This window comes from Poeciliopsis prolifica, unplaced genomic scaffold (genome assembly GCF_027474105.1).
Source record: "Poeciliopsis prolifica strain line A6 unplaced genomic scaffold, Auburn_PproV2 SCAFFOLD005, whole genome shotgun sequence".
In the NCBI taxonomy this organism is placed as follows: Eukaryota; Metazoa; Chordata; class Actinopteri; order Cyprinodontiformes; family Poeciliidae; genus Poeciliopsis; species Poeciliopsis prolifica.
The window spans coordinates 12,611,152-12,627,049 of record NW_026562380.1 but is presented as its reverse complement, the minus strand read 5'-3'; the positions used below and the strand labels follow the sequence as shown (position 1 = coordinate 12,627,049).

Genomic DNA, 15,898 nt, shown 5'->3' with positions numbered 1-15,898 from the left:
GTGGAAACCAACCTATAAATCAACCAAACCAAGCCAAATTGAAATTTTCACAGCAAGCCCACGCAAAGCAAACCTCATCTGTTTCAACACTGACCATATCATCTCCATCCACTGCAGCCAGTTACCACTCAGTGATTCCATCTCCAGCAGTCTCGAGATGAACAGGAAATTAAAATTTCAAAGATCTGCAGTTAAGATAAATCAATGGAGACAGATCAATGTTCATTGAAATTTCATGAACTTTGAGCCAATACAGATGAAAAAAGCTAGACAGTTACAGTCTCCCACAGATATTGCCCCTGCAACAGATAAAATGTAATTAACACGGTTAAAAGGGAGCAATGTTACAGATCGCACATCCATAATTTCAGATCCCTTCATATTGGCTGTGTTATTAGAAAGGTGCCAGAGACACCTGTTCAATCCTCTTAGATGACATCTAAAGCATGTGTGGCTCTTCTCCGAGGACGTCAGTGGACTCTTGCACATTACCGGCCCCGCAGAAATCAAATGGGCTCCCTTCACAGCTGATTGCAAGCGCAAATTAATATTGTAAAATGAAGATCAATACATGGACGGGGCATGGATCGATGGCGGCTAAATTACGGGTGAATTTTCCCTCTCATTCAAGATGAGTTGTGTTTTCCTCTCAAAGTCAATACCGCGCTGCCTCCCTCATTCATTTCTCAATAAACTTGCCGATGAATTTCAATCAAAAAGCGGCAGCGGAGGAGAGGGGATGGGGGTAGTGGGGGGCTGGAGTTCCTTTAAAGCCCGTCGGGTTTGGATCATGCCTGAAAATGGGGCAAGAAGGGTAGGCAGTGAAAGGAGAACATAACATATTTCTGCCGGTCTGATAAAAAACTAATGCTGCCACTTGGTGACGACTTTCTCTTACCAAACAATCCGCTAACAGTTAAACAAAAGAGTGGGGCCAATTAAAAATAAATCAATGCATACCCTCTTTATTGGTAGAAAAAACACACTAAAACCTTCATTTTTTTCTCATTTTTTTTATTCCTGCTTCTGAAAGATAACCACTTTCAGAAACAAGTAATGGGTGAAAATACACGCTCAACCGCGAGTACTTATTTCAATCAATTTCCTGAAGCTGGATTTCACAGGTCACTTGCTGATAACACGCTGTGGAATAATGCCACAGTGTGCTTCTCAAAGCTTACCTGACAAGCTGCCTGACAGTGGGGGAGTGTGAGCACGTGTCACATCAACCCCCTAATTGGACACAAGGACCTTCCTCTGTGGAACCTTGTCGTGATGCACACAAGCTCACAAGGCCTTCAAGCCCAGGCCCATCTCACTTGGCAATGAGTGTCTGCTCCACTCCTGTGGAGCTCGCGCTAAATACCAGCAGTTGTAATAAGACAGGCAGGTATGGCGATGGTTGGTGGATAACACGCCTTGACACATGCTAAAACTGTTGTGCCAACTGGTTACAACCCATTTCACTGCAGAGATGACATTTATAAATGCCTGTGTCATCCTTTCCTCGCTCCTGCACTGACTTTCGTCTTAAAAATAGGCTTTGGAGGAAGGTTCCAAAAGCCAGCATGGAGCAGATTCTAAATACACAAATGATGTATGAAGTATTTTGTGTGTTTGCAGGTCCTCCTCAGAAGCCGATCTGTTTACATACCTCCTTGAATGTCTTTGATTATAACATATCTTTCAGTAGGCCACACCTCGTCACTGACCATTCGCAAGTCAAGTACCAAACCCAACCCTTCAGGACAGGAAATGAAAAGGAAGCTCTCCATCTAATCAGCTTGTAAGTCTGGGACTTCAAAGTGCCAGCAGGGCGGAGAGGATAGGCTCAATTCACCAGCTGGACGGCACAGGACCCTGTCTGATGTGTGCCGATAAAGATGTCTTTGGTTGTTTATTTAATTTTTTCAGGAGAGAGGAGGGTCAAGAACGGCACTGCATTTTGTTCCGCCTTCCACGAGTGGAGCATGAAGTGTTTGATTTTTGGATAGCACTATTTATAGGTTTGGAGAAAATAGGGCTATTTGTTAAGATTCAGGGAAATCCATTGTACATGCATGTGGTTTTTTTGGCTTAATAGATTTAAAACATTTAGTTGATGTGTATTTTGCCTTGCAAAAGTATTTATACCCATATATTTTTTAATCTTTTGACAGGTTGCAGCCAAAATTTCATAGGATAATTTTTTTTAATAAAAGTGTGGTATGGATCTGTATTGATAGCATTTTGATTCAATATTTTTAATGGCATGTCTCTCATATTACAGCTACAAGTCTTTTATGTGGTATGTGTCTGTCACTCGACTTATATTTGACCCGTCCACAGATTCTCCAACATGACCTGTTGATTTTTGCAGCTCCTCCAGTGAAACCTCGGGCCTTTTGGCTGCCGTAACAATTAAAGTTTGACTTTGAATTTAGGTGGACGTTCATGCAGTTCTGCAAAATCCTTCTATGTTCATATGATGATATTTTAACCTAATCCTGCTTTAAATTTTAACAGGTTATTTATTCTAAAGTACTCTAAAACAATGCATGTTTTTTTTTTTTTTTTCACCTCAACATTTTGTGCTGTTTTCTGTTGGTCTATTACATACAAATCCCAATTGAACTCAACAAGGTTTTGTTTTCTGACAAAATGGAAAAATAAAGTTAACGAGGTATGAATACTTCTTGAAAACATTTTATCTGTATAGAGAACCCACTTCAGGACTCTCAATCGCTTCCTTTTTTCATTCCCACACAGGGTTGACATTTCTTGATCTCCAACGGTATTGAGTGAAGCACACATGACCCCTTTGTCCTTATGTTGATGAATGACTGCCTCATACCCATTTTGTCAGATTTTGGTGCAGTGGAGTCGATAGCGTCACCTTGACGAGGAAACTTTGTGATCCATCAGCCCTCAAGGCTGTCTGGCCACAACTAAGGCCTGGCAAGAGCAACTCTCTGTAAGGGGGGCATCTGCTTCATCCAAAATCCTTCACCCAGTGTGCTGCAGTCTTGTGAGGTCGAACGAATGGCTCTTATTACTGCCGCTTTACAGTGGGAGGAGAGAAAAAAAAGAAAAAAACACTTGACTTGTACTAATAGCTAGGAAGCCATGCTGGTCACCAAAGGTCTGAAGACGAAGCACCCTGTCAGTGCCCAGCTTGGGAAATTAGCAAATAATGTTCCCTTCCCCCTGACAAATATGTGACAGCTCGCCTTCGCCAATCATTCTCTCCTAACGTTATGATGCATGTCCTGGATCCCCACTGGAGGATACAGGCGAAGTTTACTGACCCTCAATTTACCCATGACAAATGGGGTCCCGGTAAATGTGCGTTTTCTGGGGCGCGGAAGGGGTTCATTTTAAGCAATCCTGGTTATGTGGATGTCACTGATTAGGATAAATAGCGGCTGAGTGTGTTAGGACTGCTTGCAGAACCATATTACCACAGGCCTGCATCATCGCTGGCCCTGGAGGGGAGTTCTTCATGGAAACTTGGCTGAGATAAAAAAAAAAAGATTATATATATACAACAATAGCCCAGATGCAATTAGGAGTTTAAATTGGAGGAATTGTACAGTCAAATTTTTATTTATGATTTACTCCTTCACACAGCTCCATAAGTATGCAGTAAAAGGTTGGGAGGCAACAAATGAGGCTTAAAATTGGGACTCTTTGTTTAAGATATTTGATTAAACCCATTTTGCCGCTGTTTCCCATGCCTAATAAAGTGTAAAGCAAAATAAAATATCGACTCAGGTGCAGCCGTAACTTTCTCCTTTTGATTTTCCACAACCTTGCTGACAGCTGGTTCCACCACTACTGTCCTGACCAATGGATAACCAATACATGGATTAGACAGAGGACAGGCATGTAAGCTCCAGGGGACAAAGCTTTTTTAGAAGGCTGCAAAACAAACAAAAATAGCTTCTCACTCCTTTAAAAAGTGTCAATTAAAGAACATAAATAGGTTCCTTGAAGCAGTCAGCCACAGCTTAGTTAAGTTTTATATGGTCTGTCTGTTTGTCTCATTAGTGTTTTAAACATTCAATAGTCAATGCCGACAGGATTATTTGACATACGCTACAGGATCCTCTCTTTCTGAGAATGGATTGTGAGTTTTGGAGCCGATCCAGGGTGCTAACCTGACTGAGGACGTGTCCCTCCGCTGTTCCAATTGACTGCAGTCTCCTCTGTGTTGACTCTTGGTAATTTGTGATAATTTCTTAAATTGACCGAGTTAAATCTCCACAATTAGGACGGTGGGGAAAAATGAGTCAACATGAAAAAAAAAGACAACATTAAAAACAACACAGTCCTCAGGTTGCATTCTGAAGCCAAAAAGCTTTGATAGCTAGACTTTTTGCTCTGCTCTGACATTAGGTGCCTATTCGACAGCATTGTTTCATCGCACTCGCTTTCCCCGCTAGTGTAACTCCTATCTATTTCTGTGTGAAGGCCATTTGTTCAAGTGCTGTGAAAGAAAAAGAAAAACTGTGGTTTTAAAATGAGCTGTTTCATTTTTAAAGCAATTTGATTTTTAATCTCCGAGAGGAGTAGCTAACATCCTTTTCATCTCACAATTACTGTACATATGGAATCAGCAGCACCTAATTCTAGCATTATGCTGCCTTTTAACGCTTTTGTTCGCTCCAGCTTCACCCTCCACCTCCGCACAATCATGGCGAGCCACTGAGGGAGTACGGAAGCTCAGGAGTTGGACCTGTCTGTTGGTGACTTTCGCTTTTAATTCACCACACTAATCAATTGCACCACCATTGCCTCCAGGGGTAATTGTATCTTAATACTAACTGGAAGTGAGAAGGAGCCAGGGAAGACGGAGTGGAAGAATGGGGGGAGAAAAATCAACAAAGATAGAGGGAAGGGGACACATTTCTCCAGTAAAACCTGATGGTAATCATCCCAATCCGCTTAGCCTCTGTGACTAATGGGGTCTGTTCTTAAGGGACCTGGCACTTTCACTAGGGTGCTATAGAAGCCATTAATGTCTTAACTTATACACCTTCTCAGGGCTGTTTAGTAACACACACACACACATAGACTCTTTTGCACTCACACTTTCTCCCCCACTTTCATTCACTTTCAGACATACACATACGCTTATGCAGTCACACTACACTCCTGTTTCATTATCCCGGTGTCTTGTTGGCCTCTGCTCTACTCCTGCTAGGGAGGTTAAATGCAGGAGAGCTGGGCCAGACTGCACGGTTGGAGGAGAAGGGGACCAACGGCTGTTTCTGGGGATGGGGGGGAGTGGTAGTTTTGGGGCATCAGGGAGAGCAAGGGGGACTTGATGAGAAACAGCTGCTGCAGGATGGAAAGGTCTGGATTGGGATTTTTTTTTTTTTTTGGTGGGGGGAGGTGGGAGATGGGTGCCGGGGGGGTTGGGCCCCCAGCTTTGGCCTTGCTATGCTCAAGGCCAGAGCTTTGCTTAAGGCTCAGGAGTGCTGAGAGGGAAGGAGGGGTCATTTCATTCTGCCCACCAGAGTTGGAACAGACAGAGGCTTCCAGGTCAGACAGGTTTTGACCCTCACAACCTCTGTCTACTCACCAATGATGACAGATAAGACCACCACTTCCTTCTGTTAGCCAAGATAATCAGATCTTTTACTTGCGGTGTGACACACACACGCTCCCTCTTTCTCTCACCCTCTCTTCCCACACTTTCTCTTACAAATTTATGCTGATCACACATGAGAATAACTTCAGACACACTCATTCACTTAACCTAGATATAGACGTTCTTATTTGATTCATAAAAAATGAAACCACGCTTGACTTATAAATTCAGCAAATTACTCTAAAACATATTCTCTTATACTTAATGGCAGATATAAACGATTGGGAGAAAGATTTATCTTGAAGGGTTTTGACTGTAATTTGGCGTGATACCTTACCTGATCATGGCTACTTAACATTCATCAAACTAGATCACTTAACAAGAGCAGAGAAATTGGCTCTAGATTACTTGACAAGTTTGGATTTTGAGAAGACTCCGAGTTAGCTATTTACAATATCAGTGAGGTGTTTAAAGGGAATTTTGAGGAAGCATGCTAATGTAAGTTCAAAATGTCAACTCTGTAATCTCTTTGCCTTTAAAACAATATCAAAACACTGTTAACATGTTCTTTCACAAACATGGTGTGATGTTAACATCTGCTCTTCAAAAATATCGACTGCTCCTGGCAGAAGAACAAGAAAACAAATATCTCTTTTATCTTCTTGTATTATAGTTTTTAAGGAGAAATCCAAATCAGTCAAAATCATTTTTGGAAAGGCTTTAAAAAAGAGAGACAAGCCGGCCAGAAAAGCTTGTTTGCCGCATCTCTTTCTTATTGGCTAGGATAGATAGTTGAGGTCTCCACCCCAATGACAGAATGGAGATAGAGTAGTATAGAAGATTGTAAAATACAAAGAAAGACAGGAACAGAAGGTTCTGACTCACCAGTGTAGACAAATCTCCCAGGGGCACCTTTGCAGAACTGCTTGGACTTGTAGGACAGCGTGACTTCCACAACGCCAGGGATGTGCCGAGGGGGAGTCTGAACACGGATGGCGTGGGGAGTTATCAGCTAGATTACAGAGGAAAACGAGAGGAAATCATGAGTTACCGACAAAAAAAACAATCGACATTTGAGAACATAATTTCCATGCAAGAGGGAAAGCGATTCATGCTGCAAGGTTAAAATATATGTTGGTGTCATTTAACACAAATTCACATTAGTTGATCCTGGAAGGTGAAGCCAACTGCTAGTCCGAAATTACTCCAATCTCGAAGCTGTTCGTGCAGATGTTATTTCATGAACCTTGAAATCACAATTGCATTTGGTGTTTATTTTACACAAAAGGCTTATACTTTTTTAAAATGGAGGTAGAAGGTGGTGCACCAAAAATTATCTGCCTGTGTGAAACATTTACTAAGAACAGAACATGTTCAACAAAACTTCACATGAAAGTAACTGATATAAAAGTGAAGTAGCGTAAAAAGTACAATATATTACTTTGTTTTTGACAAACCATTGTTTGATTAATTTTAAGCCATTTTTGTTTTACCTGTTGTTTCTCAGTACGTCTCTCAGCAGAGGACTATTTGAGGCGTACCACTTTTACGGCTATGTAAATAATCATCACTGCCGTGCTAAACTTATGTTTGTTTAAAACCAGGTTGAAAGCCTGCTTACGGACTAGTTTCAGCATCCAAGGCTGACTGACGAAAACAAAGCCTGAAGAATTTCTTTAACAAATGTTTTATCGTACCTCACTCCATACAAGCATAGTGCCAAACACGACTTGAAGACCATCGAAAAAGTTGTCCCCGATGATGATGACGGTGGCTCCTCCAGTGGTCCATCCCTCACTGGGGCTGATAGCCTTGATGCATGGGGTGGCTGCTTATCCAAGACAAAAGAAAAGAGCAAATTCAGCACCCAGGCTTTGACACTCCAGCACATGTCTCTTTTCTCTCAGACACGTTACTGAATCACCTCTACGTTCAGCCCTGCGTGTCTTTTCCCACAAAGACATATCATGGAAATTGCCCCAAGAAAAAAAAAAAAATGATGGATTTGTCCTTTAAGGCACGAGAATCAAAATCATTTATCAGCCCGGTGGAGTGGTGTAGTTAAGCAGACCCTTCAAATGGTCCACTTCACAAAGGCTAAACGCCCAAGCTCCCCAGGAAAATGATTTGATGGAGCAAATTATGTGTCAGGGCAAATGTAGCCATCAGAATTGATTAAGCATGCATGGACATGTACAGTAAAATTTTAAAGCTGAACACATCTTAAATGAGTCAAGAAGTGGAAATGACAAGCTAAAGCTTTGCTGCTTCGTGTTATTTCATTACCTTTGTTCCACAATACAGTGAAAGCACACTGCGTGTAGTTTCAGGTTTCATATCGTGAAATGCGCTCATGAATTATTCAGTATAAGATTTTTTTTTTTTTTTTCCTTTTTGTGATCGATTCAATCCATTTCACATTGTTTATTACAATGCTTTTCATCTGGCATGACTTCTGCTGTGCAGCTCCTCCATTCATCAACAGTGGGAGTTGTTATTATAATCTAATTTGAGTGATCTTATGCTTCACTTTCGCTGTCACTTGATGCATTGCCTTAATATGGTGTTCGGCAAAATACCATGTTTACAACAGAAATATCATGACAGCGTGCCATAAAATAGCAATATCAAATTTAATCTATTTTCATCAATATCTTATAATATGGCGTGAAATGCGCATGTTTTCCCGCTCCTCAAAATGCGTGCAACTATTCCTGCAAGTTCTCCTACTGTTCTTTTTTTCGTTTTCTTTTTTTTCCCTTACTCTCCTCCCACTGCAAGCACACTTCTAAACCTCCTTTATCCCCTCCATCCAGTAAGTAAATCACAGTCAGCCATTGTTGTATGGATCACCTCAGACAAGACATCTCCCTTTGTTTGCCTTACTGTTGGGTCTGTTCAGGTCATGTTTGCTCTCTCTCTCTGCCCATAAAGTGCGCACACACACATTGGTACTACAGGGAATCTGACTTTAACAGGCGCTGTTGACTTCATGCTAATCACCTCGTACAGATTTTCATTTGTGAGGCCTGGAGGAGTGACATTTGCTTTCCTTAATTGCGAAGCGGAGCGTCTGAAAGAGGACCAACCCTCCATGGGCATGCCGGGGCCCCCTCTAAGGGCCTGACCTTCATCAGTGCGGACGATTACAGCAAATAATTCACCCTTCAAAATTACTGTAAACAAATTGACTTTGGGGATGAGAGAGAACGAAGAGAGGGAAGGAGGGGCAGGAAGGAGGAGGGGGCTAGTAGGGTGCCTGATGGTGACTGTTGGGTGGAGATGTGGGGGGGCAGCTGCTGCCTGAAACCTATGACAGGCTGCGCTTAGTTACGCACACACACGCACACGGACACGAGAATAGACAAACACCACCTCGGAAATCCCATCTATCACACCCCTCTCTGCATCCGTGCACCCCCAGCCCCACGCCTCACTCCCACGCGCAGAAGGACTCATGGAGAGGCAGTGACTGAGGCCCTAAGCCGTCCACCCTTCTGCCTGAAAATTTGCATATGTCTCAATGCACAGTCAGAGCGGGGAGCATGTGCTGAATGGGGACCATGGCAAAGTGGATTACACAGTCAGCACAGGCGATCTGATGACAGACACGCACAGTGTGCCCCCCCTCCCACCCTGGCAGATGATAGACATCAGTTGAAGTGGACGAAGGAGTTTGCAATGTTCTGCTGCTTTACTAAGTCTTTACAAACTTTAGGATCGAAAGTAAAACAAATCAAGGTCCAATTACCACCTTGAATTGAATCTAAATAATTGTATGTTTTTAAACAACCACATGCTGCAACTTTGCTACCCGTTTTCAACTTTTTTTCCCTTCTTCTCAGATTAGCGTTAGCAGTGGAGGACGTCAAAGCCGATTCGAGATCTGAGCGGAGGAGCTTCTGGCTCTGGTTTTGTGACACTCAAACAGGTCTGATGTGGCCCTGTGAAGCCGTCCTTTGTTCTGCCTGCTGAAATGTGTTGTAATTGTGCTGTGGGATGTCCAGATGGTCGGTTGATAGTGCAGCTGATGGGATTATACCTTTTACCTCTCCCTGGGCCATCTGTTCCCTTTGACTCTCTCTTCTGTCTCTCTTTCTCGCTGTCTCACCCTCAGTCTCTCTCCTTCTCTCATTCCTTTTCCTCCCATCCTCTTTTCCCTTCTTCTTTTTTTTTTTTTTTTTGTCCTCTTAGGCCCGGCGGTCTGGATTCGCTTGTCTTTATTGCATAAACCCTAACAGCATTACAGCCACTTGGCATGCAAATGAGTCAGGCGCTGCAGGCCCTATGCTAAGTCTCCTATATTGTCTGGGGCTCTATAATGGTGAAACTGAGCTAAGGAACGTGCGCTCATGAGTGTATGTCTATGTTTGTGTGTGTATGCGTGTGTGGGTGAGTGAGTGAGAGCATTTCTGTATTTGTTGTGTGCGTGTGTGTTTGGAGGTGAGGGTTGGGAGGGAGGGAGCGATGTGTGTGAAAGACTCAGCTATTTGTGAGCATGTTTATGCACCTTTGAGCCTGAATCCATACATGTTTGAGTGACAGCCGGCCTCAAAGCACATTCATGTCTGAATGCATAATATGCTTGTTGTGTGACAGAGCACACAAGTGAACAAAAATGTCACATGGCGAGATTCAGACTGTCATCTGGGTGCGATCCCCTCCGCATGCCAATAGGGGGCAGCACTTCTTGAGCCTGAGCTGCGCTCGGAAAGGATGCCTCCCTGCTTCAGCCAGTCAGACAGCCACAAAGGCTGAAAGCTTCTCGCCCTGTGAACTCTAGAGGAAGAATGTGTTGCTAATTTAAAGCACGCTGTCTGTCTGTTTGCCTTCGAGTTGTCAGAGCCACTGCAGAGGACAAGGCTGGAGTTACATTTTATAAAACTGCCTCTCTTTTTTTTTTCTCTCTCTCTCCCCTGTCCTGCCGTGCCACATCTCTGTTTGTTAAAGGTGACTCAAAACAAAGTGAGCCATCGCTGTTGATGCATGATAAATTAGTTTGTTGTAGAGCTGAGCCTGGGAGGAGAAAAAAAAAAAACAGATCTCAACTTCTAAAGAAGAGGGAAGGTGTATTAAAGTTATTAGACAAAGACATGTTCAACTGGGCGGTTGACAATTGCTTCTTTTCTTGCTTTACGGGGCGTCACTCTGCCGCTTTGAAGAGTGCGGTGAAGAGGAGAATAAAGGATGGGTTGGGGTAACCTGTAAAGAACCCACACACACACGCACGCACACACCACACACAACACACAGAAGGTCTCATGGGAGCAGGGGAACACGGAGGCAAGGGCTCAACCTCTTTAATTGCTCTCCTCATTAAGAAACTGGTTGCTAGGCGATCCACACCTATCGTGTCATAAATGTGAAACACACAAACAGAACGTCAGCGAACATAATGACTTTGGTGCTCCGGGCAGGACTTTAATTATTTGATTTTGTTCTCCAGTAGAGGAGTCATTAATAAAGACAAAAACAAATAGATTAGCTTTTTCCCCCACTAGGACTACAGAGCACCGAGATATATTAATTGTCTGCTATGTTTTTTTTTTGTTGTTTTTTTTTTTTTTTTTCTCTTTTGTATTCGTCGTTGTTATATTAAACATTACATTTGCTTTTGGTGACAGAACCATTAATGCCCATTAATGTGCAGAGAAGCTTGTTTTTAGTTCGTGGCATATATAAACAGTTTTCCTTGCCGTAATTGGCCCTCACAATTTAAATCTAAGCAATCGCACGAAAGTCAGGTTTCCCCTTCTCTTTTTAACAGTATTTCAGCTGTGGGTTTGCTGCTTTCCATAAGCGAAGGCCACAGGGTCGAAAGGTTACACATAGCACATTTTACTTTTCGGATTTCCCATGGTTTGGTGGTCCTTCCTTTCTCCCTTTTGGCTGAGAAGGCAATCAGTCTATCATATGGAATCAGTTGGAAGAAAAACAGTAAGTTCTGTTTTGCTCATAGGCCACCCCACCCCTCCATGCACTCATCCACCCACACACACACACACACACACACACAGAATCAGTCGACCTCCATATCCCCCCTTCTCTCTTTCTGTCTTTCTCCTTCCTCCCCCTGTTTCGACTCTCTCTCAGCTAAAACTACAGAACTCCAACGGCAGGAAATTGACCTTACAGCCAAATTCTTCAGCAATTTGATCATGTTTCACTGTGGCTCTTAGGACAAATGTAGGTGCATTACCAGAGTAGAAGTAGCATAACATTTTTTGAATTAGTTGTCATTCGCAGTGCAAGAATGATAAAAACTAATGCATAGTATTTCCCGTCAATGCATAACAGAAGTTGGGATGGAAGCCAGAAGCAACTCAAAAAGTGAAAAAAAAAAAAAAAAAAAGATGGAGGAACTATTGATTCTACGGATGTGAAAGGAGCTATAAGTGTGTGATCTGAAAAATGGAAAAAGAAAAAAAAAAAAAACTAAGGAAAAAAGCAGCGTAGCAAATTATAAGATGTAAAAATGTGCCTACCATTTTCCAGATAAGGAGGCGTACCTTCTGAAGGGTCGAGTCTGCGAGCCCTTCGCCCATGCTTGGAATTGTTGTGTACGAACATGTTGTCGGAAACGGCCAAAACATGGCCGTCCACATTGACGGTCGTCGATACGACAACCTGCAAGAGGAGTGGAAGTGAGACGTGGGTTAGCAAGATGCAAGGCAAAAATTCAGGCTTTGAAAAATGTATTGCATACAGATAAAGACATGAAGCCTTGAATCTTTTCCCATTTTGTAACATTACAGTGACAAACTAAGTGTGGAGTGACTGCCTAAATGCCCAAAATGATTCCTAATTAAACCAAAAAATTTATCATTTGGGATTTTTGGCCAGCTGAAGAAATCAGTGTTACAAATTAACTTTATTGTATATTTTTGAACAGTTATTGGTGTTCAACCTGCGGTGTTTTAAGTGCAACGAGATATTGAAATAAAGTTTTGTCAAACTTTTAGAAGCTTTTATCCCGTTTGATTGGAAAAATAAATGAATTTATGTACTCATTTAAGTAATTATTTTTACATCTATATTTATATTAATATTTTTGTAATCTGAAATAGTCCTTTAATTCAATGTTGCATTTTAAAATACATCCACACAAACTACCATTTCTACAATTACACCTGAATCCTTGATAATTTAGTATTACTTATCTTTATTCCTTAGTTGCATAGTGTCGCTAAAATCTGTGTTCCTAAATATAGCTTTTGCTGCATAATTTGTCTCAAAGCTAAAATTATTTATTGAGTTTATCAGCAAAATTCCATCCGGTCTGTTCATTGTGCACATCCATTTCCACGTATTACATGTAGTCAACACTTCGACCACTGGCCAGGTATCATAGCACTTCTGATGGTATCCTTAGTATGAAAGACACATGTATCAACCAATATTTATATGTATTATATACTAATCATACCCCACCTTGGCTTTATCTTCATCAAAACAGGTATGAAGCTAATTTGTTTTACAAGTCCATGAGGAGTTAATAGGATTACATTTGAAAAACTACAACACAATTTGTAGTTGGGAAATGAATGGAAAAAGATGCATGTTTTTCATCCATCAAAACTCTTGTTGTCCTCAGGATGAAGCATGTTGATGGCAATATCGTGCTATGGGAGTTTATGGGAAATGGACTGAAGTAAATACAGAGTAATATGGGAACATTAACTGTTGAATGTTGCAGAAGACTTTAGGCTGGGGCAGAGGTTCAATGGCCCTAAAAATGCCGCCAGACACACTGGAGTGGTTTAGATCAATGCATATTCATTATTAGGAATATCCTATGGTCCATATCTAAATCAAATTAAAAATACTGGGATGGATTTTCCATGGAGTATAATGGCATTTGAGTTAATTTGCACAGATAAATTATTGAAAATTCTTTAACAAAAAGCAGGTGTGATTGCGGCAAAAACAAGGTGGATTTGCACAGTATTTACTCATCTTAATAAAAAATGCATGCCGAACCTTTCAGATAATATGTTCATAAAAAGAAAAGCTATGTATCCCTCTTCTTCCTCCTCACAAGTTTGCACTTGTGTTGGGCTATCACTTTAAACTGCAATAAATTGCATTGCAGTTTGTAGTTTTAATGTGACAGAATGTAAAGCAGTTCTGGGCAATGTAGGATATAATTAAGTAAATAGATTAATACATGAAGAAAATGAGCGACGGCTCCCCAGTGAGGAGCATACCTCTGTAAGTACTGCCAAACCTGTTGAAGTGATTGTTCTCCTTGGAAATATTGCATTACCATTATTTTTCCGACTCCTTCCTTTGTTTTTAATGCCCTACTTTTAGAGAGATTGACTGGAATACAATTTTCATTTATCTACATCCCAAACTGTCATCACGACTAAAACTCAAAAATATTGATCAGCTTTTCCACCAACTCGGAATACGGCAGGCCCTTTCCTTTTAAAATATTACCGGAGTCATTAACAGCCAGGCCGTACGCCATCCCCATCACTCAGCAAACATTTTACCAGGATCATATTCCAAACCACACTCCATATTTTATAACGCTTATTTTTGTTGTTGTTTTTTGGCTACCGCACTCCAAACAAGCAAACCTGCAAGTGAATGGCCAAAGTGTTTTCTGAGCCGGAAACAGAGAGCCTCTCTCAGGTTTTGCTTCGCCGGTAAGTGACCTCGGTGTGGCGCTGGAATTTAGGGGGGTACTTTTTTGGGGGGCTGGTTTCAGAAAGGTGGGGGTGTAAAGGGAAGGTGGAGGGAGAAGGGGAAGTGAAAGAGCTCCATTCTTGTGAGCAGGTTCAGAGCTGGGCCAAGCAGAGGATGATGGATTGGGCCCTTTCTGGCCTCCAGCTGGTTTTGGGGGGTAATAAGTAGAGTCGAAGGCATGTAAAATACACAACTTTGGCCAGAGAAATACCTATGCAGGAACATCTGGGAAATCCATTAGGGGGTAATGGCATCTTAACTGTTATGATCATCATAATCGACGATGGAAAAAGTATTCTATTATTTCAGAACCTCCAAAAAAAAAAAAAAAAAAAAGAGCAAAAAGTTGGTTCTTGGATTCCTTCTTGATACCAGAATGTGAGAAAGCTGAAAACCCAGGGTGGCTGTCATGCATCAGTCCACATTCACCCTGAGGGAAGATTTGAGGAGGCAGGGGAGGTCTGATGGTGGTGACATCAGGAGGGGACACCCTGTCTTGTCTGTTTCATGTCTGGGCTTCCTCCTGGAGGATGCCGGCTCATGTGTCTATCACTGAATAGTGCTGCCAGTCATGGACGTCTTCTTGTAGTTTGTAGTAAACCCTGATAGGACAAATCACACTAACTCTTGCTGTCTCACCTTGACCTAGTGGGCTGTTTGTGTTGGAAATGTCGGGGCAGAATGGATGAGCGGTTGGATAAATGGATCAGGAGTGGGTCAATCACCGCTCGTCTTTACTTCTCTGACAGATCAGAAGTGAGAGGGTAAGACATCACCAACATCACTCTGCACCCGTGTACTTTTTTCTTTTGCTGGCTATACTTAGAATTGCATGACTGGTATTAAGCATATGCAGACGTGGCTTAAAACTGAGAGACGGACATGAAGAAAGCAAACACATGCACGCCGTTTATGTGCGTGCATCCATATGTGGTTCGTGCCCGCGCATATGAGTGCGCAAGAAGGTATGCATTTCCTCTGCCAGACAGATCCTGAGTTAACACTGTTGTTACATGTGGTTGTATCGTCCTCCCCTGTGCGCCGGGGCTCAGAAAGCTGTCAGGAACACAATTGATGGCACTCTTAAATCCTACATCCTTATTTGTGTCAGATGGTATTCCCTAATAAATATTCTGTCCAGGGCACACACGACACAAAATCCCTCACTCTTTCTTCCTCCATTTTTTTTTTAATTTTTTGCCTCCTTTAGTGCCAGTAATAAGAATGTGTTCATATGTGAATCTGTGTCAGGGTGAGTTAGTGCAGAGTAGCAGCTGTAGCTGCACATTTCTACACCTGTGCATGTGTGTGTGTGTCTGAAAAAAAAAAGAAGACAGACAGTGAAAGACAGTGACAGAAATGGAGCGTATGTGTGAAATAGGTTTCAGTCACCTGGAATCTGCGCATGTCTCGTGGATTCCCTGCATTTTTCAGACAGTTCTGATTGCACTTGAGAAAGAACTTTAGGAAGAATCTGAAAAAGAGCAACAGAGAATAGCAAAAAAAAAAAACTATTAGTTACGGTATGTTCCCAAAGTTAAAAATGAATGAAGGAAAAAAGTGACAGAATGTTTAAATTAAACTTTGCAGGCACACCTGATTGCATTCACACATCCATCTCAACATTTT

At 41.9% G+C, this 15,898-nt stretch overlaps 1 protein-coding gene across 6 annotated transcripts in view; it reads right to left on the bottom strand.

The window, feature by feature from the left end:
* ebf3b (EBF transcription factor 3b) overlaps nucleotides 1–15,898 on the bottom strand; it is a 93,882-nt gene that overhangs the window by 20,926 nt on the left and 57,058 nt on the right. For 2 of the 6 annotated variants that reach the window (XM_055030088.1, XM_055030092.1), the window contains exons 7-10: nucleotides 15,662–15,743; nucleotides 12,061–12,202; nucleotides 7,273–7,406; nucleotides 6,461–6,587 (exon numbers count right to left, since the gene is read on the bottom strand). In XM_055030088.1, the coding sequence (XP_054886063.1) occupies nucleotides 6,461–6,587; nucleotides 7,273–7,406; nucleotides 12,061–12,202; nucleotides 15,662–15,743 (485 nt within the window). The remainder of the gene's footprint in view (nucleotides 1–6,460; nucleotides 6,588–7,272; nucleotides 7,407–12,060; nucleotides 12,203–15,661; nucleotides 15,744–15,898) is intronic. The other 4 variants (XM_055030091.1, XM_055030094.1, XM_055030089.1 and 1 more) reach the window with 2 other exon arrangements.